The sequence below is a fragment of the Dreissena polymorpha genome, chromosome 1 (genome assembly GCF_020536995.1).
Source record: "Dreissena polymorpha isolate Duluth1 chromosome 1, UMN_Dpol_1.0, whole genome shotgun sequence".
Taxonomy (NCBI): Eukaryota; Metazoa; Mollusca; class Bivalvia; order Myida; family Dreissenidae; genus Dreissena; species Dreissena polymorpha.
Genome location: NC_068355.1, coordinates 11,901,976 through 11,928,941, shown reverse-complemented (window position 1 = coordinate 11,928,941; position 26,966 = coordinate 11,901,976). Strand labels below are relative to the sequence as shown.

General features: G+C 35.0%; 2 protein-coding genes and 1 non-coding gene across 6 annotated transcripts in view; 1 reads left to right on the top strand and 2 right to left on the bottom strand.

Annotated features, from left to right (window-relative positions):
* Positions 1-4,195: 4,195 nt before the first annotated feature.
* Positions 4,196-10,861, top strand: LOC127871156 (E3 ubiquitin/ISG15 ligase TRIM25-like). 4 transcript variants are annotated; one of them, XM_052413904.1, is made up of 4 exons: positions 4,196-4,607; positions 5,505-6,784; positions 7,299-7,474; positions 9,502-10,861. In XM_052413904.1, exons 1-4 carry the CDS (start codon positions 4,204-4,206, stop codon positions 9,529-9,531), a joined length of 1,890 nt encoding a protein of 629 aa, XP_052269864.1. In that variant the 5' UTR covers positions 4,196-4,203; the 3' UTR covers positions 9,532-10,861. The 4 variants fall into 4 exon arrangements, 3 of the variants coding, with proteins under 3 accessions (XP_052269864.1, XP_052269860.1, XP_052269850.1); XM_052413900.1 differs by having other exon boundaries at positions 7,299-7,621; XR_008045170.1 differs by having other exon boundaries at positions 4,197-4,607; positions 7,299-8,520; positions 8,557-10,861.
* Positions 10,862-14,417: 3,556 nt separating this feature from the next.
* Positions 14,418-26,966, bottom strand: part of LOC127871149 (40S ribosomal protein S10-like) — a 28,615-nt gene continuing 16,066 nt past the window's right edge. The window contains exons 4-6 of the mRNA XM_052413877.1: positions 16,977-17,042; positions 15,546-15,598; positions 14,418-14,598 (exon numbers count right to left, since the gene is read on the bottom strand). Coding sequence (XP_052269837.1) covers positions 14,473-14,598; positions 15,546-15,598; positions 16,977-17,042 — 245 coding nt within the window. The 3' untranslated portion in view covers positions 14,418-14,472. The remainder of the gene's footprint in view (positions 14,599-15,545; positions 15,599-16,976; positions 17,043-26,966) is intronic.
* Positions 15,027-15,105, bottom strand: LOC127865359 (small nucleolar RNA SNORD35). Its single transcript, XR_008042614.1, has one exon. It is a non-coding gene; the product is annotated as a small nucleolar RNA SNORD35 (small nucleolar RNA).

Sequence of the window (26,966 nt, the reverse complement as noted above, 5' to 3'; positions counted from 1 at the left end):
AAGACTGCAAAAACGCACAGGCTTGTCTGGAGCTATTAGCATAAGTCTGGTTTTCAAATGGCATGTGTCATATGTCAGCATTTGCCATATGCAATTTTTATTGCATTCATGTCTCAATATCTACCTTTTTCTGGTGTTTGTGTTATTAGCAGAGCCAATCAGTGGTGACATATATTTCCTGAATTCTATAGTGATCAAATTATTACCACACATTAACCTAATACTGTTGCAGGTCTTGAAAGATTATCTCAAAAGCAACACTGATAACTGCTCGTGAAAATAATTTATGTTATAAGTTACACAGATAGTAACTGATGGCATATGGAATAAACATCCTCAGTAACTTCAAACCATACCAGAGCAAAGCTCCAGTATGCCATGAAAGTACAGAAGGTGTATATCCCATACATCATCAGTTACTATCTGTGTAACCTTTATATCTTGACCTACTACTCGATTACTTGGGGTGTATGGAAATTACACGGGCTGTTTGGAAAATATATCATGGGCATGTGACCACTCTAAGCCAATCGGATTAGGTCATTTTTGTAAATGGTGAGATAAAGTGTGATACTGCAACATAAATGCTTTTTTACTATTAACTTCTTTATCTCTTATCTTCTCTGTAATAAGTTTCTTCTTTTTTTAGTGCAACTTTATATGTCACATCTAGTCATAATGTTTTTAGAACAAAGGTTTTGCTGTTCTTGTTTTGGTTAACCCTTTCCCCCATAAGAAACAGACACTGATGAGCAGCAAACAGCATAAAACCTGAACTGGTTTTATGCTGTTTGCATAAGCAATTTTAGCAAACAGCATAAAACCTTAACTGGTTTAATGCTGTTTGCAAAAGCAATTTTCACTTAAAGGGTTGGAAATAAAACCTTTTAAACTTGAATTTAGCAAAAAAAGATATTTAATTAAATGTTACTTTATATCGGACTACAAATGTGTAAAAATATGTAACTAAGTGGTAAAGGGTTAAGACAGCAACAGATTGGTAACACATTTTCACCCATTTATGCCTAGTGTACTCTCCCATCCTTCAAAATTGGATCAATTTATTTCCAAAATTAGGGATGTCTAGTATATTTATTTCTATATTTAGAATATTTCTTACAGATATTCCTTTAAGCAAACAGCGCAGACCCTGATGAGACGCCGCATCACGCAGCGTCTCATCTGGGTCTACGCTGTTTGCCAAGGCCTTTTTTTCTAGACGCTAGGCATAAATGGGTTAAACAACAACCTTTGTTGTGTGCTCAATTGAAGTCAAAGACATATTTTTCAAAAATTCAAACAACATTCCCTTATATTGCACCAAACATAAAGATCCAAATAAATTGTAGTTACATTAGGTCTTTTTCATCTTTTTTTTAAGAAGAAAATTCAACAGATTCAAACAGAACAATCAAAATAAATTGTACTACATATCAGAACAATCAAAATAAATTGTATAACATTTGATCTTTTTCTCTCAGATTTTTTTTCTAAAAGGGTAGCCATGGCAACACTGGTTGATTTATCAATGTTTCAGAGTAGAGCTCATTACTTCCTGATAACAACAATATGCTTTCAATTAGAGGATTTTCACTATCTCTGTGGCGCCCACGATCTGCTATCATAGCACTTCACCTTAAAGTTTGATACTCCCTAATTAGGAACCATAAACCTCACAGTCAAATAACCCTGCAAACCCGTAAATTCTGACTGTGTTCACACACTATAATCTGGAAAGCAATGAGACAGAGAGCTGCCTGACTGACACCTATAGCATGTGCTGGTGAGGTTTGTGGTAAAATGGAAGGGACTTCTGTTATATCCTGGATCGTTTCTTTAATTACAATTCTTTAAATATTCATGAAAAGCCTAATTTGCACTCTATAGGGACCCTCCATGCCAAATGTCCACTCTATAGGGACCCTCCATGCCAAATGTCCACTCTATAGGGACCCGATATGTCAAATGTCCACTCTATAGGGACCCGCCATGTCAAATGTTCACTCTATAGGGACCCTCAATACCAAATGTCCATTCTATAGGGACCTGCTTATAATGTTTATTGAGTCCTGTTATTCCGATATTCTATGCGATCAAGAAAGCTCAACAAAACACTACTAGAAATCTTTAACTTCATTAGTTTGTCCAACATGTGTATAATTGTCTTCTTAAACTGATGTTTTTACTAAATATTGTGCCCATAGACATGACCATAAATGTAATCATTACTTTTATGTAACATTGCGTGTTATAAGTAGTTTTCTGTGACCACTATATCACATTTGCATAAAAAGTAACTTGTATGATGTCTGCGACAAAAAACAAGATGCAAGAGGCAATTATAAACAATAATGTGTCACCATGGTTACTTTCTGTCCTCGTAAATGAAGGTCTCTTCACCCTTATGATTGTTGTCCTAGCAAGTATTTAAAATAATTTTATGAACAAAATTCAAGAACCTATGAGACGATTGCACAAAAAATCAGAAAAGTAAAGACGTTGAATGGGAAATGTCATTTCAAGATGGATATTTGTAGATTTTGGATTAAAATTATGTTCTCCATTTTTTGACATAAAATTACCAAGAATCAATTGACATTAGCAGCAATAGATGTTTTTTGTGGATTCAACAAGTAGGTCGGAAATGTATGTTTTTATAAACAAAAGCCAGGAGGCATAAACGAAATATGAAAATATGAAAAGAATAGCCGACCCGCGAGAATACCGAGTTAGAGTATATTACATCAACGCCACAAGTATCTTTTACAAAAATCAAACATATATTGAATAAATTGTAAATCAAATAAGGGACAGATTAAACAAGGGCTGTTTGTAAAATATGCATGCCCCCCATATGGGATGTCAGTTGTAGTGGCAGCCATTGTGTGAATACGGTTTTTGTCACTGTGACCTTGACCTTTCACCTAGTGACCTGAAAATCAATAGGGGTCATCTGCCAGTGATGATCAATGTACCTACATGTATGAAGTTTCATGATCCTAGGCCTAATTATTCTTGAGTTATCATCAGGAAACCATTTTACTGTTTTGAGTCACTGTGACCTTGACCTTTGACCTAGTGACCTGAAAATTCATAGGGGTCATCTGCCAGTCATGATCAATGTACCTATGAAGTTTCATGATCCTAGGCGTAAGCATTTTTGAGTTATCATCCGGAAACCATTTTACTATTTCGAGTCACTGTGACCTTGACCTTTGACCTTGTGACCTGAAAATCAATAGGGGTCATCTGCCAGTCATGATCAATGTACCTAAAAAGTTTCATGATCCTAGGCGTAAGCATTCTTTAGTTATCATACGGAAACCATTTTACTGTTTTGAGTCACTGTGACCTTGACCTTTGACCTATAGACCTGAAAATCAATAGGGGTCATCTGCCAGTCATGATCAATGTACCTATGAAGTTTCATGATCCTAGGCCTAAGCGTTCTTGAGTTATCAGCCGGAAACCATTTTACTATTTCAAGTCACTGTGACCTTGACCTTTGACCTAGTGACCTGAAAATCAATAGGGGTCATCTGCCAGTCATGATCAATGTACCTATGAAGTTTCATGATCCTAGGCCTAAGTGTTCTTGAGTTATCATCCGGAAACCATCTGGTGGACGGACGGACCGACCGACATGAGCAAAACAATATACCCCCTCTTCTTCGAAGGGGGGCATAATTAATAAAGTGATCTTAAAGATTCAGTCTCTTGTTCCATTTTAAATATGATCCTATTAATGTTCCCATAACCGTTGCATCAATGTTGGATGTTAATAGTAATATTTATTTGCAGCAAACCATAAAGCAATGATATCAGCAATATTGATATAAGCTTTTCATTGTTATATTGACAATAACTAGATTGTTAACTATGTCCTCCCTTAATCTAATGTTTCTGATTATATTTTCATCCCTCATTTCAAGATATTGTGTACATTTTACACAATGTTAAGTTTAATCCATATTAACATTTTACATTAAAACTTATATAGCTCCCTGAGCCTTAACTCTTTTGCTTTTAGTAGAATACCATGTTTATCTGTCAACATATTGATTATTGACAAGTTTATAAAATTCAAAATCATTTACAAAGAGTTCTTTTAACATTTTAAATCAAATCGTGCTATAAATAGCAAAATTTAGTTTTAAGATATGGCTTCTTTATCAAATAATGTAGGACACTATACACAATCGCATGACCGGATATCATCTGACATTTGCGACTAAGATTGAAGTTGAATGTTTAATGATAGAAAATATCAATAGTGACAAAATGGCTTCCAATATGGAGGGTTCAATCCATAGAGGATGTGACTTTATTTTTGACTTTTCTTGTTTCACCTGTCAGGAAAATGACAGAAACACAGAGGCTGAATTTTACTGTGAGGAATGTTCTGAATTTTACTGTAGCAAATGTATGGAGTATCACAACTATTTTTACAAGAAGCATGCCATTTTGAGCAAAGAAAACATGAGCCTATGGCCTAAGACTGATGTGGTTGAACAAGGGAAATGTAAGGAGCACAGGAAAGAAAAACTGACCATATTCTGCGAGGACCACAGTGAGCTGATATGTCATGTCTGCCATATCCATCATCAGTAAGTATAGATGCACTTGCTATGAAGATGTTTTTTAAATGTCTATACCAATTTTTAGCCATCCTTTATCGCTCCCAAGATAGTAAATAACTCACAATAGTGCCAGATACTTTTTTTTCAACTGTCTTGTGTTAATTGTAATCTTGGTTTGGTTGAATACTGATTTTTAACCACTGCATCACTCATGAAACAAGAGATAATTGAAAAATGGAGCAAAGCCGTACCTGTGGCCATGACCTTTGATCTCTTGACTTCACAATCATGATGGGGAATTCTTTCTAAAGACAAACCAGCATACTGATTTAAATGATGCTAAGAGATTTCTAGATATCATGTAAATATACATAAACAATTGTAATGCATCAAGCACATGTGACCTTTATCTTTGACCTCTTGACCTCATTATCATTTTCCTTTCCTCCTAACAAGCATAGCAATATAGATGATCATTATGTGAAAGCATTCTCTAGATATCATGAAGAAAACAATTTCTTTATACAAAGTCATGTGATCTCGACCATTAACCGTGTGAGCGCAAATTACACAATCAAATTTGTTGAATTGATATCCCTTGCCAAAAAATTTTGTTTATAAATGGGAGCAAATCCCTTGATAAACGGTATAATATTATGGCTTAGGCTGGGGATAAAACGTCTTTTTCACCCATTAAACCTCTATACCAATTTTCATGTTCACAGGTCAAAAATGTTCTAAAAATAAATATAGTGCAAAAACAAATTTCATGCTCCAAACTTATTTGACCTTGACCTTTAACTTTGTAACCGGTAAAGATATTTTGTGTGACAAAATAGTATGATTCAACATAAATTGTAGATCTAATAATATTAACCATCCTTTGGGAAAAAACATTCATGATGTAAATTGATGTTTTTGTAGGAAATGCAGTCATTTGGTACTAATATCTGACAAAATGAAACAGCTGAATCAAAAAGGAGACTTCAAGCAGTTGTCAGCAACTATTTATGCACAACACCAGCAATTGATACATGAGAAAGATGACTTAGAGGAGAATATTAAGTCTCTTGAGAAATCGTACACAACAATTCTGGAAGAAATCAAGACTTTACGAAAGACAATTAATGATTCTTTGGATCAACTGGAGAAAAATACCAAGAAGGAGTTGGACACACTTCTGGTCACAATGAGAAAATCAATTCAAACTGACATTGAAGACTGCACTAAGTCCATCACAAATATTACATGCCATCATGAAGATTTCTTGAAAATAAAAGACAAAAGTGAAGCACTAAGTTTTATCAAGTACAGAAAATGTATTGACCAGTCCCTTGAGGTAGAATCAGCTTTACAAGAAATGGCAACAGAGACTGAAATGAGAATTACCTTTAGACCTGATACAACCATCCAACAAACCCTGTCCACTCTTTCAGGATTGGGACAAATACTGAGAACAGTGAAACAATCACACCCTGCTAAAAGGACAACACAGAACACGGATAGCAGACAGAATAAGCCTAAAGAAACCACCCAGTCTGACCCTGGACACCAAACAACTTTAGGATTCAAGGTAAACAAATCCCATCCAGAATCTAGTACATCTAGAAGTTATAGCCCTGAAAACGGAACAAATGATCTAACAAAGTCAGGCCAGGTATCTGATCCAGTATCAAGTTCATCACACCAGCTGGTCCAGAGACATCAACCAGCGGCAGTAAAGAAATCTGATAAAATCATGAAAGTGAAGAGTAGTAAGAGGTACAGTGTGCAGATTAAGGATGAATTATACACATGCTATATAAATGGTATCTGTGAGACAGCTTCTGGAGAACTCCTCCTCACAGACCAGAACAACAATACAGTGAAGCTCATGGATCAAACCTACAAGGTGGTGGCCCAGTGTGTCTTGCCTTTGCAACCATGGTCCATGTGCAGCATTGACTCCAGTCGGGTGGCAGTAAGTTATGGGTGGGATAAATACAGAGGTTCTGGCAGGGGGAATTACCATGAAGTCCACTTCATCAGAGTGATCAATGGACAGTTGATAAAGGGCAGGATACTGAAGCTCCACCGTTACTGCATAGGTATTGCCCATCAGGATGGTAACCTTTACATAACAGATGGTAGAGCTCTTTATCTCTATACTCTGGATGGAAGTCTGGTGAGGGAGATGTATAAGGATACATCAAGCTACAATACAGGTAATAATCATTCCTAGCATTATTCTTATGTTCACAACTTTAAGGCCCATGCTTCTACTGTCACCAAAATCAAGCTCCACTTACCAGTAATCTTATCAAACAAATATTTGTTTGTTTAATGCACGATTCCCTAATACAAAGTTTTGCAAATGTTCATGATACATCTACAATTATATATTTAAGTTAGACAGTTATATCTTAGATACTTATTCCACAAAGTCAAACACTTACCCAATGTATCTAATTAAAAGGACCACAATATACAAATCCACAATACAACAGTTCTTTATAGTTGTCAATTTACTTTACAGTATGTTAAATAATAATAAATAACATTAAATACAATTTTATAGTGTTTTGTTTTTATGTATGTAATTAACACTTAACAAAATAATAAAAGCTCTACTTAATTGTACAACATTGAACAAGAACATTAGACTCACTACTTTTTATATCACACCCTTCATTTCCACATAAAAACAACATCTCATCATCACTGTCTTTCATACCACAGTTACCTCCTGTGCAGTGAGTCCAGATGGAGACAGGATATACGTGTTCAACAACAGTAAACAGCTGGTCATACTGTCCAGGGATGGCACAGTGATCTCCACCTTGACTGATATTTCACTGAAATCCCCTTCAGATGTAATACCTGGCCTACATGTGACAGATTTAGGACAAGTTCTGGTATGTGGATTTTCTACGGACACAATTGTCCAGGTGGACAGGGATGGGAGACAGAGACTGGCAGAGGTGGTCACAGCGATTGATGGAGTCGCTCGCCCTACATCTGTCTACTACAGCAAAAACACAGGCTCAATCATTGTGGGAATGGTGAACAATTATGACATCATAGTGTTTAAGGCAGGGTGACTGTTTGAGTAGGATGACGTTCATGTATAATAATTTTGAGTAAATCCATGAGATCAACATAATTGACATTACGCTACCTTATATTTTGGGACAGGGTAAAATGTCCCGTACTAACAAGATCAAATTGTATTTTCAATTTCCAGATAGCAAAAGCTCCCCTCCCCACTGCATTTACAGTTGAGTTTTTACAACTTGTGATGCTAGTTTCATCTGCATACCTTATACTATGGTAACCATATTCCCTATGTTTTAATGTTTAGTATAGGAACTGCTGGTCTCTTCTGTTGCAAGGCACAGTCTGTTTCTCAGATATTTCAACAGTTGCCATAATAAATATTAATTCAATGTTAAGGGCCTATCAGAATCATTATCCACACTATCACAACATCCAAATATGAAAGGGTAGGCAGATTTGAATACAAGAGGGCCATGGGCCCTAAGGCGCTCACCTGAGACCCAAAGGAACTAAACTATTCTGGGAAGGTGGAGTTCAAAATAACAAGGGCTGTTTGTAAAACATGCATGCCCCCCTATATGGGCTATAAGTTGTAGTAGCAGCCATTGTGTGAATACGTTTTTTGTCACTGTGAATGGTGGTGGTGGTGGTGGTGATGGTGGTGGTGATGGCAGAAGAAATAGTAGTAGTAGTAGTAGTAGTAGTAGTAGTAGTAGTAGTAGTAGTAGTAATAGAGTAGTAGTAGTAGTAGGTGGTGGTGGTGGTAGCAGAAGAAATAGTTGTAGTAGTAGTAGTAGTAGTAGTAGAAGTAGTAGTAGTAGTAGTAGTAGTAGTAGTAGTAGTAGTAGAAGTAGTACTAGTACTAGTAGTAGTAGTAGTAGTAGTAGTAGTAGTAGTAGTAGTAGTAGTAGTAGTAGTAGTAGTAGAGCAGTAGTAGTAGTAGTAGTAGTAGTAGTAGTAGTAGTAGTAGTAGTAGTAGTAGTAGTAGTAGAGCAGTAGTAGTAGTAGTAGTAGTAGCAGTAGTAGTAGTAGTAGTAGTAGTAGTAGTAGTAGTAGTAGTAGTAGTAGAAGTAGTAGTAGTAGTAGAAGCAGCAGCAGCAGCAGCAGCTGCAGAAGCAGCAGCAGCAGTAGTAGAAGTAGTAGTAGTAGTAGTAGTAGTAGTAGTAGTAGTAGTAGTAGTAGTATGCATTACAAAAATGCAGTTAGCCTTACATTTGGTAAAATTTAAATATATTACAAGGGAGGCAAATCTGTAACAATAAATTTAAACTTATTGCATTTTTTTCCCCTGTAGTGTATTACCTCCCCTGTCCTGCTAATATTTATATTAATTAACAAAATTAAACATTAACACAATATTTAACATACAAAATATACAAAAAATCTCATATTCTGATAATATTTTTACTGATTCACTGTATTTTACTAAAAGGATGATGTTTCATTGGACTGATAATTATAGATTTAGGATTACAGACCAGTTGCTTCAGTAATATTGTTCAGAGTGTGCCCTGTTGGCCGCGTATGCATTCTTAAATTATCATTCAAATGAAAGTTTTCACAAAATAGGCAAAAACGAATAAACATGCAAAGTTCAACGAGCTCCTGCGGCCATGTTTTTTGACGAATCAAATTTCTTTGAACAACTTTTTCAGGGGAGCCTTCGAAGGTCATTCCTGTGAAATTTTTTGAAAATCTGATGAGCGGTTTCTGACAAGAAGATTTTTTAAGGTTTTTACCATATATGGTCATGGCGGCCATCTTGGTTATGTGATCAATTTTTTTTTAACAATTCTTTTGTCCCATGACCTAGGGATGCTCCACATGAAATTTAGTTGAAATTGGCTCAATGGTTTAGTAGAAGATGTTTACAAATTGTTTACAGATGGACGGACGGACGCCGGACGCTGAGTGATCACAATAGCTCACCCCGAGCTATCGCTCAGGTGAGCTAAAAAGCCAGGAACAGAGAGAATCTGGGGAGAGTGGAATTGAGTGTATACATGTAATAGTACAAAAACTGTGAGTGAGTTATTAATTTAATTGGTAACGATGTATATATTTATAATCTTAGTGTCAATAAAATGTAGTCTATATACTGTATTGTGACTATTGAAGATATTAACTATCTCCATGAAAATTGTAACACCAAGACACAAATTCCACATTAACATTTGTTAACTGTGCAATGAAAGCACGATTTACAGTTCTTATATACTGGACTTCCACTGCTTGACCACTTTTTACAAATTAAGTTCTAAGTTGCTATCTCGAATAATTACCAAGACATGTTCTGGAAAAAAATTAAGTATAAAATACACAAAGGGGGCAATAACTGTAAATATGGAAGAAAGAGTAGTGTCTTTGTGAAAGTTACATCCCATCCCATCTATAAGATCTACCCACCTATTAAATCTCAAATTGATACCTTGTGTAATTTTCAAGATATGCTCCAGAGAAAAAAAAAAAAGGTAACAACTTTCAACTTAATAGAGAACAATCTCATTTGGGGGATGTGCAGTGCATAAGGACCATAAATCTTGCAATGATATTTTTAGAGTTATTTCTCTTTGTTTATTATTTTACAACTTTCAACTTAATAGAGAACAATCTCATTTGGGGGATGTGCAGTGCATAAGGACCATAAATCTTGCAATGATATTTTTAGAGTTATTTCTCTTTATTATTTTACTTTAATAAATCTTCCAAACAGAATTAAAAAAAAAAGTTATTTCTTAAACAATATGGGAGCAATAGTAACAGTTTTTCAAGTAATGTGCCAGGAAAAAACATATATGCAAAAAGGGCAATTTTGTATTGGTGCATTTATTTAATAAGCTTATTTTGGCCTTTGAAGTTAAAGCTGGAAGTAATACATATTTCTTTAATCTAATCGCTGGTCTCACACACTTCTGATAAATACCAGTCGCAGGTCATCTCTCTCATAAGTACCTCTTGATTTCTGCATATTGCTATAAATCTTTTCATTTCTGCAAATTGCCAAAAATCATGGTCACTTCTGCAAATTTCCAGAAATTTGCATAGTCTTATTTGAATAGTATACAAATGCAGTTTTGGGGAAAAAAAAGGGAGAACAGATGGATGCTTTGAATATCGACTGTTGAAAACTTGTGCCTTGTATCAACACTTTTAATTGTACTTATCATTACCAATTATTAGAGTGTATTTCTAAATGTACTTTCTTGAATAAATGTGTGATTGTGAAATAAAATTAGTAGAAGACATTTGAGTTCAGATTTAATAATTGTTCATAAATTCAACGTGGACTGGTGGCAGCAAATTTACGTCTGTTTATTGCCAAAACTGATCCATGTTGATTTGGGCCATGCACTGAATGACCGGAATGAGAAAACGGTTAAAGTATGGAAAGTCTTATTTAAAAAGGTGCATACCATTTGTAGTTTTTAAAGTGATATTATGGGCATCTAACAGTTTATAGGTGTCTATCGCAACCGTTGTTTATTTTTGGTGTTTTGACTTCATATACACTTATATTTGTTAGTGCAGCATCATAACATACTAAAACAATATCCCGGAAAGAGAAAAATAATGCATTTAAATATCAACCGTACTTTCGTTTGACAACTGCTCATGCATGTACGATGTACATTAGTGCAGATTTGTTCGTACGACACAAAGACACAAATTTGTTTTTTCGGATCATTTCGGCTTACAGGACTGGGTGAGTCACGTAAGAACATCGAATACAAAATATATTTTTATAAACAACTGGTAGCAAGATGAGTTGCAAATAATTGGTCAGTAACCACATTTTAACTAACTCTTTTGACCTGTTAATTCTTTTCAGCTCAATTCAACAGTGAAAAATGTCCATAATATCACTTTAATGTAGGATGATAAAAAGAGGACCATTATTTCAAGTATTTACAGACACCACCTGTTGAAGAATTGACATAGTGAACTAGATTTTGAGCCCACTTCCAGATCCAGATTTAAACATAGCTTTCCCATTGTCAAGATAACATAGTGACCCAAGGACATCAAGTTTTGTTATCAAGATTGACTTTCAGCTTACATATTGCCAAGATAAACATTCCAACCAAGCATCATTAAGATTGAGTTATAAATGTAACCTATAAAGAGGTAACAATGTTTTTACTAAAATTTGATCATGTGACCTTGAGTTTGTTGCATGTGACCCAAGATTAAAATTTGGCCTAGAAATTGTCAATATAACTATTATGACCAATACTGAGTCATGCATGTGTCCTCTAGAGCGGTAACAAGCTTTTTCTGACATTTGACACAATGAATTAGTTTTTGGATGCATGAGACTCAAATATGAACTCAGCCTAGTAAATGTCAAGACAAAACCTTTGCAATCAAGTTTCATAAAGATAGTCTTAAATGGCTTCAAGACAGCTCTATGACAACTAAAAAACTCTTTATAACAAGAGCTGTAAGAAGACAGTGCGCTCGACTATTCAAGTGCTTGACAGTACATGTATAACATAAGCCATCATAGGGAAATTGTTCATATTCAATAAGGTCAAGGTAATAGTCATTCTGGTCAACTGGAAGAGGACCATAATTGAAACATATTGATCGCTTATGTTTTAACGAAGTGGTGCATTATAGATGATTCTGAGTTCAGGTATATTTTCAACAATCTATTGAACATTTGTAAAGACATAAAACAAACTATTAAGATTATATTTCAAGTTTGATAGCAATAGCTTGGGTGGGATGGTCAGTGAATTACAAAAATTATGCTACACTGCATTTTTCTCAGGTGATTCTATCATAAAATGATATTACTTTTTATTGATTTATTTTAATCATAAAATAATAATACTTATTATTGATATATTAAATGATCAGATAATAAGATACATTTTTAATGAATATTTTTATTATTGTAAAATGATTTTACTTTTCATTCATTTTGATTTATTTTCATAAAAAGATATAACTTTTATTTGATTGATTTTGTTTCAGGATGTACAGGTGATATCCTTAAGAAATACTTTGTACGAAATACCAATAGCACAGAACTTTAAATATTTTATTTACAGTTAGATCAGACCTTAAATAATGGAATCATACAGGGCAAATAACTTTAATTTCACAAGCAAGTCATTTTTAAAATCTGTGTTTTATTTTAAACCTATTTATTGTAGGTCGATTGCATCCAAAGCCTCAGGCTTATTTAAAACGCTCTCGAGTCCGTTTCAAGGGACTAGAACCAGTACTCGGTGTCTTTGGGAGATGTAAAGAATGCTCCAACTGTGAGTCGCTAGGAAGACTGCGCCATGGCAACCAGTGTTTTGATTTTGTACCTAATTGTCTTTCATGTCTTCTTGCTTCACATTTCCAAATTAGAAACAACCCTTCAAAGCTCAATCATTTTTGTCAATAGCAAAGTCTCTTAAATATAACACAATCAAACAAAATGCTTTCCAACTTAAAATTCTGTTGTTTTTTTTCTATCTGAAATATAAAACCCTCAACACCACCTACAGGTTTCTGAACTATAAAACATAAATTGGTTGCACAATACTCATTTTAATGCAGTATCAAATGAAAATGTTAAAGTCACGAAATAAAAGGATCTTTTAAGTTCTGAGAGAAGCATTATTTAAACTAACAATGACCTCGGATTAAAATGTACTTTTTGCAAGTGGTTTCATCTTAAATGGAATGAAATGGCTTTGAAAATGGAAAACTGACATTCAAATATCTTTTTAATTTTCCCTTAATTACTAGTAAAACTAGAGCTTTGTCACAGACGTGATGTATACCCCCTCGTGCCACATTGACACGGACTCTTGCATGCTGTCTTCACAAAAGAATCTAATTTATGGCGATTATTAAGAATTATTATGCCATTAACATTAACGCCATTTTTGACCTTTGAACTCAGTGTGACCTTGACCTTGGAGATATCGACATAATTCTTTTGAGGGGCACACCGTCCAATGGTGGTGAACAAATGATTTTAAAATCTCACACTGAACGACATAGTTGACCCGCAGAAAACTGAAAATTAAGCGTTACAAAGAGGAAAGGATTGAATAAATTGGGGATTCTGTAAAAATTATATTTTTGTGACACAACTGGGATATAAGCGAAATAATAAAACATCACTCACTGCATGAGCATGGATGGGGAAATGGTTGAAGTGATTTCTTCTCCAAGGGTCAGTGGTTGGAGCCCAGTTGTGGATTGCTCGTTTTCTTATTTTTTGTTTGCTGTAGCTATGTAGGTCTTTAATTAAAATTTATCAATTTAATGACAAACTTCAATACATGCAAAAATCTGTGAAAAGATTCCTTTAAGATATTATTTAAGTACGGTAAACCTCTGCCATTCAATTCAGTTTCACATTATAAAAGCATTGTGCATGTGTGATCAGTAATGCCATTTGGCAGATGACTTCATTTTAGTTCAAAAGACCATCGTTAAAATACAACATGTTCACTTTATCCTGCACAGATTCTGTCTCTATGTTCTTGTATTGCTGAAAATCCTACAAGTTGAAATCCTTTTTTAAGAAGTGTGTTCACTTGCTATACTAAGAGTTTGGATGAAAGCAACAATATTTGATTTTTAGCATATGTCCTTCCTACAGGTTTACTGCATGTCTATCACAAACAGTGACAAGGTATTACAATTCTTACAAACAAATTCACTAGTATACATATTTAAAGCTTTTTTACAAGCCTTGATATCTTTATTTCGAAACGTGTGCTATTACGCTACTTCAATGATCTTCACACAGGGCATACTGTCACACAGAATGAACAAACACAACCCAGATTGGTGTTTTTTTTTCTCTTTATTTTTTCTAGCTTGTATATACAGGACCAATAAATTACTGTCCAGCTCCAACGGCAGGGGGTGGTGCTCCAAAGCCTCCCCCACGGCCACGGCCAAACCCACCGCCACCACGCCCCCCGGGACCTCCACCACGACCACCCTCCCTGCCAGCACCGCCTCTCTGAAACCAGCATGGAAACATTTGGTACACATGTAACCAGCATGGATACATTTGGTACACATGTTACCAGCATGGATACATATGGTAAACATGTAACCAGAATGGGTAGGAGGGGTTGTTTTATATTCACTAATATGTTCAGCTGTGCAGTTTCAGCCATTGGTTAGGGGCCAATTGAGGCCGTCTGGTAAAATATTTGATATTCATTTACAAAAATTGCCTTTGAAATACGACTATTTAAATATGCATTCCAAAATGAAGTGCTATGTCATTTATGTGCTGTATTGCAAATTACGACCAGCAGAAAGGTCATGATCATAATGATTATAGTCTGATTATTTTAGATCATCAATTGTATTTAAATAATAAATTGTAATGTATTTTAGATCATAAATTGTAATATTCATTGGAAATTTAGTGCAGGACAGATTTCTACATCAGAAAAGCCACTTGGCACTTGTCTTCATTTTTCATCAGAAGACCATCGTGAAAAATACATCACATGTAGAAATCAGGTCTCTTACGCATATTGCTCAAACATAATTAATAGAACCATATATATCATCATAAAAGAATACTGTTAACCTGCTTCCATTGAAAACGTTTTACTTAACATAAACTTCAGTACAAGAAAGATGGTAGAAGCTCAAAGATTCTTCGTGTTACATAGGTAGGCTTGTAAAATTGTGTCTCAAGTTATGATATGTCTCAATGACTTGCTGCAACTTGTATTTTATGACTAAATAGGGCAATATGTCTTCTAGTCTGTAGATATTGAACTGAAGATCTTAACTTGCTTCAAAGTGTTTGATAGCAAAAGTGAATTTTAAGGGTAGTTGTTATGCTGACAAAGTGATTTAACAGTAAAAAGTTCTTAACTTATTAATAAAACACAATTCAGTAAGGATATTTATAATATGCATAACACTGCCATGAAACAAACTTACAAAGGAGAATTCTCCTCCTCCAGCACCAGCCTCTGCTTTCTTGTCACCGCCAGCTGGAATAGAGGCAGAAATTTATGGCAAACTCAGACTATTGTCAAGTTGTGTAAGAAATACTATTATACAAAACAATTGCTTACGTCCAGGCAAGAAGTGTGATCAGTAACGCCATTTGGCAGATGACTTCAGATTTAGTTCAGAAGACCATCGTGAAAATACATCATGTTCACATGAATATTACAGATATCAGTAGCTATGAAGTACAATAGAGATGTCATGTGCAAGTATCTTGAAGTAAGCATTTTTGTGTATCACACAATCAAGCATCGTGATGTTTGATCAGTAACGCCATTTAGCAGATGACTTCAATTCATGTTCCAGTCCAAAGACCTTTGTAAACATACATCATTTATTACATAAAATGATTGAATGTTTCTTTGATTACAATTGATGGAATGTTGTTTTACAGAGATCTTTTTTGCACAAATAGGAATAACAATGGTGCATTTAATACACTCTGAAACATAAATTCCATACAAAATTCGGGTAAATAAAGTTTGACCAATGACTTTAAATGTACATGTATGTCAACCGGCCATCATCCAAATAAATCCTTTATACTTCAAATAGTATAACTTGTCATTATTTACTAAACTATATGTTAAGTAATTATTTAGGTTACATAACTGCCATTCAATTCAGTTTAATATTATAAAAGCATTGTGCATGAGTGATCAGTAATGCCGTTTGGCAGATGACTTCATGTTTGTTTCAGAAGACCATCGTGAAAATACATCATGTTCACATGATTTACATTATAATAATGTCATTAGACTGATTGACATATTTATGTTCGAAGATTAATAACTTTAAGACTATATAAACACTTGGCATGTAAGGCATCAATATCCAAAGTAATCCCGTGTCTGTTTTGCAATTTATCTAAACCCATATACTTCACAAATATGAGAACATGATAATGTGATTGGTTTATCACCATTGATTGCATGTTTTACAAAGATGCTTTTGCACAAATAGGAATTTCAATAGCAATATTCAATATCATTTCTTAACAACAATTTCATACACTTTAAAGCAACTCAAGTTTGATCGGTAATGCCAGTTGACAGATAACTCCAGACATATTCCAAAACACCAACATGCATCTACAAATAATACACATCTGTCATTAACTAATCTTCATTTAAAGGTGAAGTCAAGTTTAAAAAAAACTGACATAAAATTCAATTTCAGGGCATATTATAAAACTGTGCAAGTGTGATCAGTAATGCCATTTGGCAGATGACTTCATGTTTGTTTCAGAAGACCATCGTGAAAATACATCATGTTCACAACATTCTGCACAGGTTCAGTCTCAACTAAGTTCTTGTATTTTTCATAATCCTATAGGTCAGTTTCCATGACAACAGTTACCTGGGGCGCCAGCAGCACGTCTGTATTCCTGTCTGTCCTGGGCCGGGCCTCTCTGTCCACCCTCTCCTGAAATATAAATGACCATGGTAATACATCTGACGATGTATCAAGAGCGTTTTGTTTATTTCAACAAATATTGAACTGATTATACTACTGCTTACATCTAGTGCTATCAACAGTTTATAATTGATAATCGAGTAACATTACCTATTTAACATGACTATTGCCAAGCAATATAAGTCCCCTACTGGCTCCACCATTGTCAGAAATTCCACAATTTTCAGATTTTTTATATATATTTGTTGCCATAGCAACCAGAATTTAACCAGAATGACATAGGAACAAAATTAAATGACGTGCATAATGTCCATATTGCCATCTATCCATGTTTCAAGTTTCATGAAAAAATAATGATTTCACAGGAGCCAGAAAACCACCATTTTCAGCAGTATTTCTAGTCTATTTGTTGCCATAGCAACCATAATTTTTGACGTAGGAACGAAATGAAATGACGTGCATAATGTCCATATTGTCATGTATCCATGTTTCATGAAAAAATATTAAGAACTTTAAGTTATCGCAGGATCCAGAAAAGTGTGACAGACAGACTGACAGACGGAGCAAAAACCATAAGTCCCCTCCGGTGAAACCGGTAGGGGACTAACAATAGATGATCAAGTGAATACATAGATGCCCGATTTGGTATCCACTCAATGAACAGTCTCAAGATCTTAACAAAACCATCAAGTACATCAGAACTTCTGTAGTCTCTACAAGCCTGGGGATTAGAAGGCAATTAAGGCCCTATTATTACGGTCTGCAAAACTACATGTAAGTTTGGTTCACACTTTATTTTATTCTATGTTTTAAGAGTTAATCGTACTTACAATAAAAACACCATGTAACATTTAAATATGACTGGTTGTGTTAGAACATTTTACAAAGTCAATCTTTACCCTGCAATACCAAAATAAACAAAGTTTATTTCTTATCAAAACCGGTAACAGTCTATATCATATAATGACAAACCAGGTAATAGTATTTTGTAACTTCAAAGCTATCCTCAACAAAAAGTCAATCTCTTCAGTAAATTTATTAAAAGCCTAGCACTATTTCTTATTTTCATTTATCAACATGCAACAATAGTTAAGTTTATCACTTTGAAAACTACAGCATTACGTAGAACTTTCTCCAAGACGTAAGGGAGAACGATGTGCATAGAGAAAATTGTCGGGGAAAAATTTCAAACCGCTTAACTAAAGACATTTACCTCTTACAGTAAACTGATTATTTGTTGGCTTATTTTAAAAGACTGTTGTTTTTTTGTTTTGTTTTTTTTTTGGGGGGGGGGGGGGGGGGTTATTCATTGTAAACAGGCAATTTATAACCAATCTGTTCACCCATTTCTCCGACAGCACAAATTATAAAATGCAGCTTTACTCCATAAGATGTGAGCTTCTTCTATAATGTGCAGTTCAACAAAGCACACTTCAGAGCGCTGTGAGAGATTTTAATCACATCAACTCATAAGCAGAACTGGATAATCACTCTCATCATTTGTGTGCTGTATATACAAAGCATTTTGTTGTATTGACAAGTAAGTTAACAGAAGGCACAATTAATGGGGCAACATGCTCTGCACAAACAATACCAGTAATAATAGACAAAAAACATAATATATTCTATTGAAATCTATAAGAACAAGGGCTGTTTGTAAAACATGCATGCCCCCCATATGGGCCCTCCGTTGTAGTGACAGCCATTGTGTGAATATGTTTTTTGTTACTGTGACCTTGACCTTTGACCTAGTGACCTGAAAATCAATAGGGGTCATCTGCGGGTCACAATCAATGTACCTATGAAGTGTCATGATCCTAGGCAAAAGCGTTCTTGAGTTATTATTCGAAAATCATTTTACTATTTCGGGTCATCGTGACCTTGACCTTTGACCTGGTGACCTCAAAATCAATAGGGGTCATCTGCAAGTCATGATCAATCTACCGATGAAGTTTCATGATCCTAGGCATATGCGTTCTTGAGATATCATCCGAAAACCATTTTACTATTTCGGGTCACCGTGACCTTCACCTTTGACCTAGTGACCTCAAAATCAATAGGGGTCATCTACGAGTCATGATCAATGTACCAATGAAGTTTCATGATCCTAGGCCTAATTGTTCTTGAGTTATCATCAGGAAACCATTTTACTATTTCGGGTCATCGTGACCTTGACCTTTGACCTAGTGACCTGAAAATCAATAGGGGTCATCTGCAAGTCATGATCAATCTACCCATGAAGTTTCATGATCCTAGGCGTATGTGTTCTTGAGTTATCATTCAAAAACCATTTAACTATTTCGGGTCACCGTGACATTGACCTTTGACCTAGTGACCACAAAATCAATAGGGGTCATCTGCGAGTCATGATCAATGTACCTATGAAGTTTTATGATCCTAGGCCCAAGCGTTCTTGAGTTATCGTCTGACAACCACCTGGTGGACGGACCGACAGACAGACCGACCGACATGATCAAAGCAATATACCCCCTCTTCTTCGAAGGGGGGCATAATAATGAAATCGATCACTGGGCATTTTTCAGTCCAGGTTTTTGTTTCCACTTTTTGGGAAGATAGCCCATGGCTTTGGAATTGGGAATTTTATCGGCATTTTCATGAAATTGGGAAAATAAATTCATTAGCCTTTTTTTCCACATGAAAAGTCCACTGATTAGGGAAATACTAAATTTGATATAACTCTTTATAATCATTCAAATTAAAAGAACAAAATCTTATAATACTTTGTTAGATGAAATTGAATTGAAATTGAGATAAAATACGCATAAGACTTCTTTCTAAAAAAAAAAAAAAAAAAAAAAAAAATTTTTTTTTTTTTTTTGGAAATTGGGAATTTTTTGACACATTTTGGGAAAAAAGTATACTTTTTGGGATTGGGAACATAGCCGAATTTCGGCTATAAAATCGGGCCAAAAAAAACCCTGCAGTCCTAGGAGATTTGGGGCAGGGCCATTGAGAATTGATACACTCTTAATTTAAAAAGATTTTCTTAATACAATAATAAACATCTCTCAGGCTCAGAGCGGGATGTTTTATCAAAGGCAATGTGGTCACATTTGGCCCCCAAAACTGAGGAAAATATTGCCTGGAATTTGATAACTTATTTTAAAACTGGGTAGTACTGCTGCACTAAGTTTGTGTTATAATTGAGATTGAACAGTTTGTGTTATAATTGAGATCGAGACACCTTGGCCTATAATTAAGTGCTGGTTTCCTAATGGCCAATTCTGTTGTGAATTGAATTTTATAGATCTTCCAATTAATATGTTGAAGAACGCACACTTCAGAGCGCTGTGAGAGGTTTTAATCACATCAACTCATAAGCAGAACTGGATTATCAATCTCATCATGTGTGTGCTGTATATACAAAGCATGCTGTTGTTTTGACAAGTAAGTTTAAAGGAGGCACACTAAATTTGGCAACATGTTATGAACAAAGAATACCAGTTATAATTAATACAAAACATAATATATTCAATTGAAATCTAGACAAATAACATAATGTATTTCTGGGCATTTTCAGTCATTTAGAACGGATATACTCTTTTAGACGTAATTTAATTAATACAATTATAAAGTACTCTCAGCGCGGAATGTTTTATCAAAGGGGGATGTGATCACATTTGGCCCCCAAAATTGAGGAAATATTGCCTAGTATTTGATTACTTATTTTAAAAGTGAGAAGTACTACTGCATTTAGTTAAGCTTGTGTTTATAATGGAGATCGAGACCCCTTTGCCTAAAATCATGTTCTGGTTTCCTAATGGCCAATTCTGTTGTGAATTGAATTTTATAGATCTTCCAATTAATATGTTGAAGAATGCACACTTCAGAGCGCTGTGAGAGGTTTTAATCACATCAACTCATAAGCAGAACTGGATAATCAATCGATTCTCGAAGCTAGATCCTCGCATCAAAGTGAAAATGTCTTTATTTGAAGATTTGATCATCTTCCAATTCATGTGGCCCTGCCAGTCAATGGTACATGTACATGTTGAACAGTGAAGTTCTGTTTTCCTTTTAAGGACGGCCCGAGGCATGGCCAGTATTTTCTATAACTTTCGTTTGTACTTTTGAGACTTTGTTTTAGTAACTTTTTTATTTGGTATGTCAATATCGGCGTTTGATTCTGTACTGGGCCGTTTGGAAGAACTCGCCATGTTTAAAATGCCAACATTCGGGTCAATGATATTCTGCATTGTCCCCGGAAGGCTTGAAATTTAACATTTTTTACCACGCAAGCGCCAAAATGATTATGATTGATAAATTTCCCGCAATGACCGAAAATAAGCGAAAGTACGATTAAAAACCGAAATTTGACCATTTTGATCGACCGATCCGTAGTTTTTCAGTACAAATCCGTAGTGCGTAGTTTAGCCAAAGAATCCGTAGTAACTACGGCGAATCCGTAGAAGTAAACAGGTCTGATGTTGTTGTATTGACAAGTAAGTTTACAGAAAGGCACAATATATGGGGCAACATGTTCATCTTAAAGAATATCAGTAAAAATTTAACCCTAACATAATATATTCAATTGAAATCTAGACAAATAATTAAATTGATCTCTTGGCATTTGTTAGTCCTTGGTGATTTGGGGCAGGGCTATTGAGAATTGATATACACTTAACCCTTTCCCACTTAAAAGCAAAGTGAAAAAGCTATGTACAAACAGCATAAAACCAGAACAGCCTGCGAGTTGTAACTCGCAGTCTTATAAGGTTTTGTGCGGTTTGCTGCTCATCAGTATCTAAGGGTTGGAAATGTAGCCTTTACAATTTGAATCTAGTAGGAAAGGTCTTTAATAAAATTTATCTTTCCAAGAGACAACAAATGCGTCGAAGTGTGTTTTAAGCGGTAAATGGGCAATTTTAAGATTTTTACTTAAACAATAATAAACACCTTCTCTAAGAGCAGATTTTTTTTATCAAAGGGGAATGTGGTCACATTCAGCTCCAGAACCAGAGGAAAATATTGCCTGGTATTTTACCCGTGAGTAGAATTGCTGCATTTAGTTATGTTTCTGTTATAATTGAGATTGAGACACCTTGGCCTAAAATCAAGTCCTGTTTTCCTTAAGGTAGCGCATCTCTAATGATTTACCGCGATTTATTTTACGATCATTGACAATCTTCAATGATCGCTTATTTCCGAGAGATGCATTCTATTTTTTTCAACTTCGAATTTTGATATATGTTTAACTTATTCATTTAGAATACATTATTTTCACTATAAATATTGACTTTGATCCACTTATCATCTGAAAAATACGATTTCGCGATTTCTTCAAAGATCCAGCGAGCCTTTTTACCTGTTTACTTATGGATTTCTAATTTAAGGTTGAACAGATGTGAAGTTGTCGTGGCCGAGTGGTTAAGGCGATGGACTAGAAATTTTTTGGGATCTTCCTGCGCAGATTCGATTCTTGCCGACATCGCATACTTTTTGCGACGCGTTTTATTTCTTTTCTAACGTAATTTGATTTGATATAGCACATAAGCTATGTTTATTGTTAAATATGTTGAAAATTGTATGCACATCCTTCAATTTTAAAATTAAAACAATGTTATGGCTAAATTGATTAATTTACTGCTGAAAATACGAATGATGCATGTTGCATTTTTATTTCAAAAAGTAAACTGTAAATCTGTCTATTTTTTTGGTATTTTTGCTGTATATAGTGTTTCTATAAAAACTAAGTTTAAAATATAACTTAAATGATACTATTTTGAATTTTATGACACTTTGTTTTTAACCGACCCAATTTTTACTTGGCTGAAATCACTTACATTTCATGGCGCTATTCCATAGATTAAAATTTGTAAAAAATAAATGTCTGTAAAATAATACTTATTTCATCTTGTTTAAACTTTAAACGCCTTTACTGCATCTGTACACACCAACTGCATGCCCATATTTGGAAATTTGAATGAATTATGGAACTTTAATATACCCCAGGGGTGAAAATAAACTGGACAAAAGCCGAGCGTGAGGGTGGTTTTGAAAAAATCGGTATATTTTTTAAAAAAGCATGGAAAGCCTACCTACAAATTTGCATGTAGTTCAGTGAAATGATGCTGATTAGGAAAATAATTAATTAAATTATATTTGGATATGTGCCCATTAGAGGTGCGCTACCTTAATGGCCAATTATGTTGTGAATTGAATTTTATAGATCTTCCAATTAATATGTTAAAGAACACGCACTTCAGAGCGCTGTGAGAGATTTTAATCACATCAACTCATAAGCAGAACTGGATAATCAATCTCATCATGTGTGTGCTTTATATAAAAAGCATGCTGTTGAATTGTCAAGAAAGTTTAAAGAAGGCACACTAAATTGGGCAACATGCTCTGCACAAAGAATACCAGTACTAATTAATATCAAACAACATATATTCAATTGAAATCTAGACAAACAAGAGGGCTTGAAAGGCCCAAGGTATCCCCCGCAACATATGCTTTGTTTGAGGATGGGTGCAAATTGGACGGATGAACATAATGATAGATGGAAGGACGGAGGACAATAACACAAAACTAAGACAAAGGAAGGTTCTTAAGCTATGCCAAAGCGCTTCCAAGTTATGGCTCCGGATACAAAAGTGCCTATAGTAAAAAGCATTTTTTCAAGATACAAAGGGCCATAAGTCTGTTTTTAACAGATGGTGTACAATGCCATTTGGCGTGCATCATCCTCTTATGCATATATATATATATACTCATATCAAGTTTAAATGAAATCCCCCAAAGCACTTCCAAGATATGACTCCGGACACAAAAGTGCCGGACGGACGGACAGCCGGACAACGCCAAAACAATATCCCTCCGCCTCTGGCGCGGGAATATATTCATACCAAGTTTCAAAGAAATCCGCCAAAGCGCTTCCAAGATATGGCTCCGGACACAAAAATGCCTATAGTAAAAAGCATTTTTTTCAAGATACAAAGGGCCATAAGTCTGTTTTTAACAGATGGTGTACAATGCCATTTGGCGAGCATCATCCTCTTATGCATATATATACTCATACCAAGTTAAAATGAAATCCGCCAAAGCACTTTCAAGATATGGCTCCGGACACAAAAGTGCCTATAGTAAAAAGCATTTTTTCTGTTTTTAACAGATGGTGCACAATGCCATTTGGCGTGCATCATCCTCTTATGCATACATGTATATATACTCATACCAAGTTTCAATGAAATACGCCAAAGAACTTCCAAGATATGGCTCCGGACACTAAAAAGCATTTTTTCAAGATACAAAGGGCCATAAGTCCGTTTTTAACAGATGGTGTACAATGCCATTTGGCGTGCATCATCCTCTTATGCATATGTATACTCATACCAAGTTTAAATAAAATCCACCAAAGAACGTCCAAGATATGGCTCCGGACACAAAAGTGCCGGACGGACAACGCCAAAACAATATCCCTCAGCCTCTGGCGGGGGATAATAAACTAATTGATTTCTGGGCATTTTCAGTCCTAAGTGATATGGGCAGGGCCATTAAAAATGGATATGCTCTTTTAGACGTAATTTAAAATGATTTTCTTAATAAATTATATATAAAGTACTCTCAGAGTGGAATGTTTTATCAAAGGGGAATGTGATTACATTTGGCCCCCAAAACAGGAAATATTGCCTGGTATTTAATAACTTATTTTAAAAGTGAGAAGTACTACTGCATTTAGTTAAGTTTGTGTTTATAATTGAGATCGAGACACCTTTGCCTAAAATCAAGTCCTGGTTTCCTTCATGGCCAATTCTGTTGTGAATTGAATTTTATAGATCTTAATATGTTAAAGAACGCACACTTCAGAGCGCTGTGAGAGGTTTTAATCACATCAACTCATAAGCAGAACTGGATAATCAATCTCATCATGTTTGTGCTGTATATACAAAGCATGCTGTTGTATCGTCAAGTAAGTTTAAAGAAGGCACACTAAATTGGGCAACATGCTCTGCACAAAGAATACCCGTTATAACTTATACAAAACATAATATATTCAATTGAAATCTAGACAAATAACCTAATGTATTTCTGGGCATTTTCAGTCCTAAGTAATATGGGCAAGGCCATTTAGAATGGATATACTCTTTTAGACTTAATTTAAAACGATTTTCTTAATAAAATTATTAAGTACTCTCAGCGGGGAATGTTTTATCAAAGGGGGATATGATCACATTTGGCCCCCAAAATTGAGGAAATATTGTCTGGTATTTGATTACTTATTTTAAAAGTGAGAAGTACTACTGCATTTAGTTAAGCTTGTGTTTATAATTGAGATCGAGACCCCTTTGCCTAAAATCAAGTTCTGGTTTCCTTAATGGCCAATTCTGTTGTGAATTGAATTGTATAGATCTTCCAATTAATATGTTGAAGAATGCACACTTCAGAGCGCTGTGAGAGGTTTTAATCACATCAACTCATAAGCAGAACTGGATAATCAATCTCATCATGTGTGTGCTGTATATACAAAGCATGTTCATTGTTGTTGTATTGACAAGTAAGTTTACAGAAAGGCGCAATATAAGGAGCAACCTGTTCATCATAAAGAATATCAGTAAAAATTTAACCCTAACATAATATATTCAATTGAAATCTAGACAAATACATGTGTAATTAAATTGATCTCTTGGCATTTGTTAGTCTTTGGTGATTTGGGGCAGGGCTATTGAGAATTGATATACACTTAACCCTTTCCCACTTAAAAGCAAAGTGAAAAAGCTATGTGCAAACAGCATAAAACCAGAACAGCCTGCGAGTTGTAACTCGCAGTCTGTTAAGGTTTTGTGCGGTTTGCTGCTCATCAGTATCAATGGGTTGGAAATGTAGCCTTTACAATTTGAATCTAGTAAGAAAGGTCTTTAATAAAATTTATCTTTCCAAGAGACAACAAATGCGTCGAAGTGTGTTTAAAGCGGTAAATGGGTAATTTTAAGATTTTTACTTAAACAATAATAAACACCTTCTTTAAGAGCAGAATTTTTTATCAAAGGGGAATGTGGTCTCATTCAGCTCCAAAACCAGAGAAAAATATTGCCTGGTATTTTACCCGTGAGTAGAATTGCTGCATGTATTAATATGTTGAAGAACGCACACTTCAGAGCGCTGTGAGAGGTTTTAATCACATCAACTCATAAGCAGAACTGGATAATCACTCTCATCATGTGTGTGCTGTATATACAAAGCATGCTGTTGTATTGTCAAGTAAGTTTAAAGAAGGCACAATAAATTGGGCAACATGCTCTGCACAAAGAATACCAGTACTAATTAATATCAAACAACATATATTCAATTGAAATCTAGACAAACTAATTGATTTCTGGGCATTTTCAGTCCTAACTGATATGGGCAGGACCATTAAGAATGGATATACTCTTTTAGACGTAGTTTAAAATGATTTTCTTAATAAATTATATATAAAGTACTCTCAGAGTGGAATGTTTTATCAAAGGGGAATGTGATCACATTTGGCCCCCAAAACAGGAAATATTGCCTGGTATTTGGTAACTTATTTTAAAAGTGAGAAGTACTACTGCATTTTGTTAAGTTTGTGTTTATAATCAGGGTTTTTTTTTACTAAGAAAGTGACGCCGATATTCGGCGTCTTCCCCTACCAGAATTTTTCCCCTCAAAATACAATTTCCCCACCAAAAATATCATTTTTCACCAAATTATAATATTTTCTCTCAAAGAAATGTTTATTTTACCTTTGGGCATTCCGCAATTATCCAATTTGCACCAGGTACAACGATCTCGCTCTCTCTCTCTCTATCCAGACGAACACAAAAAATCTGGGAATCCCAGTTATTCTAAATATAGCTCATGTAAACTGGGCAACTAATCGTAATAATCATGTGACTATTTTACTGGATACCGGTCTTGCGCGAGAAGGGTGTTTCGTCAATTAATTACCGG

Coding starts and splice junctions, on each gene's coding strand:
- LOC127871156 (XM_052413890.1), top strand. CDS start 4,204: ATGACCGGATATCATCTGACATTTGCGACTAAGATTGAAGTTGAATGT. Junction 4,608..5,504: donor GTCTGCCATATCCATCATCA/GTAAGTATAGAT, acceptor ATGTTTTTGTAG/GAAATGCAGTCATTTGGTAC. Junction 6,785..7,298: donor TACATCAAGCTACAATACAG/GTAATAATCATT, acceptor TTCATACCACAG/TTACCTCCTGTGCAGTGAGT.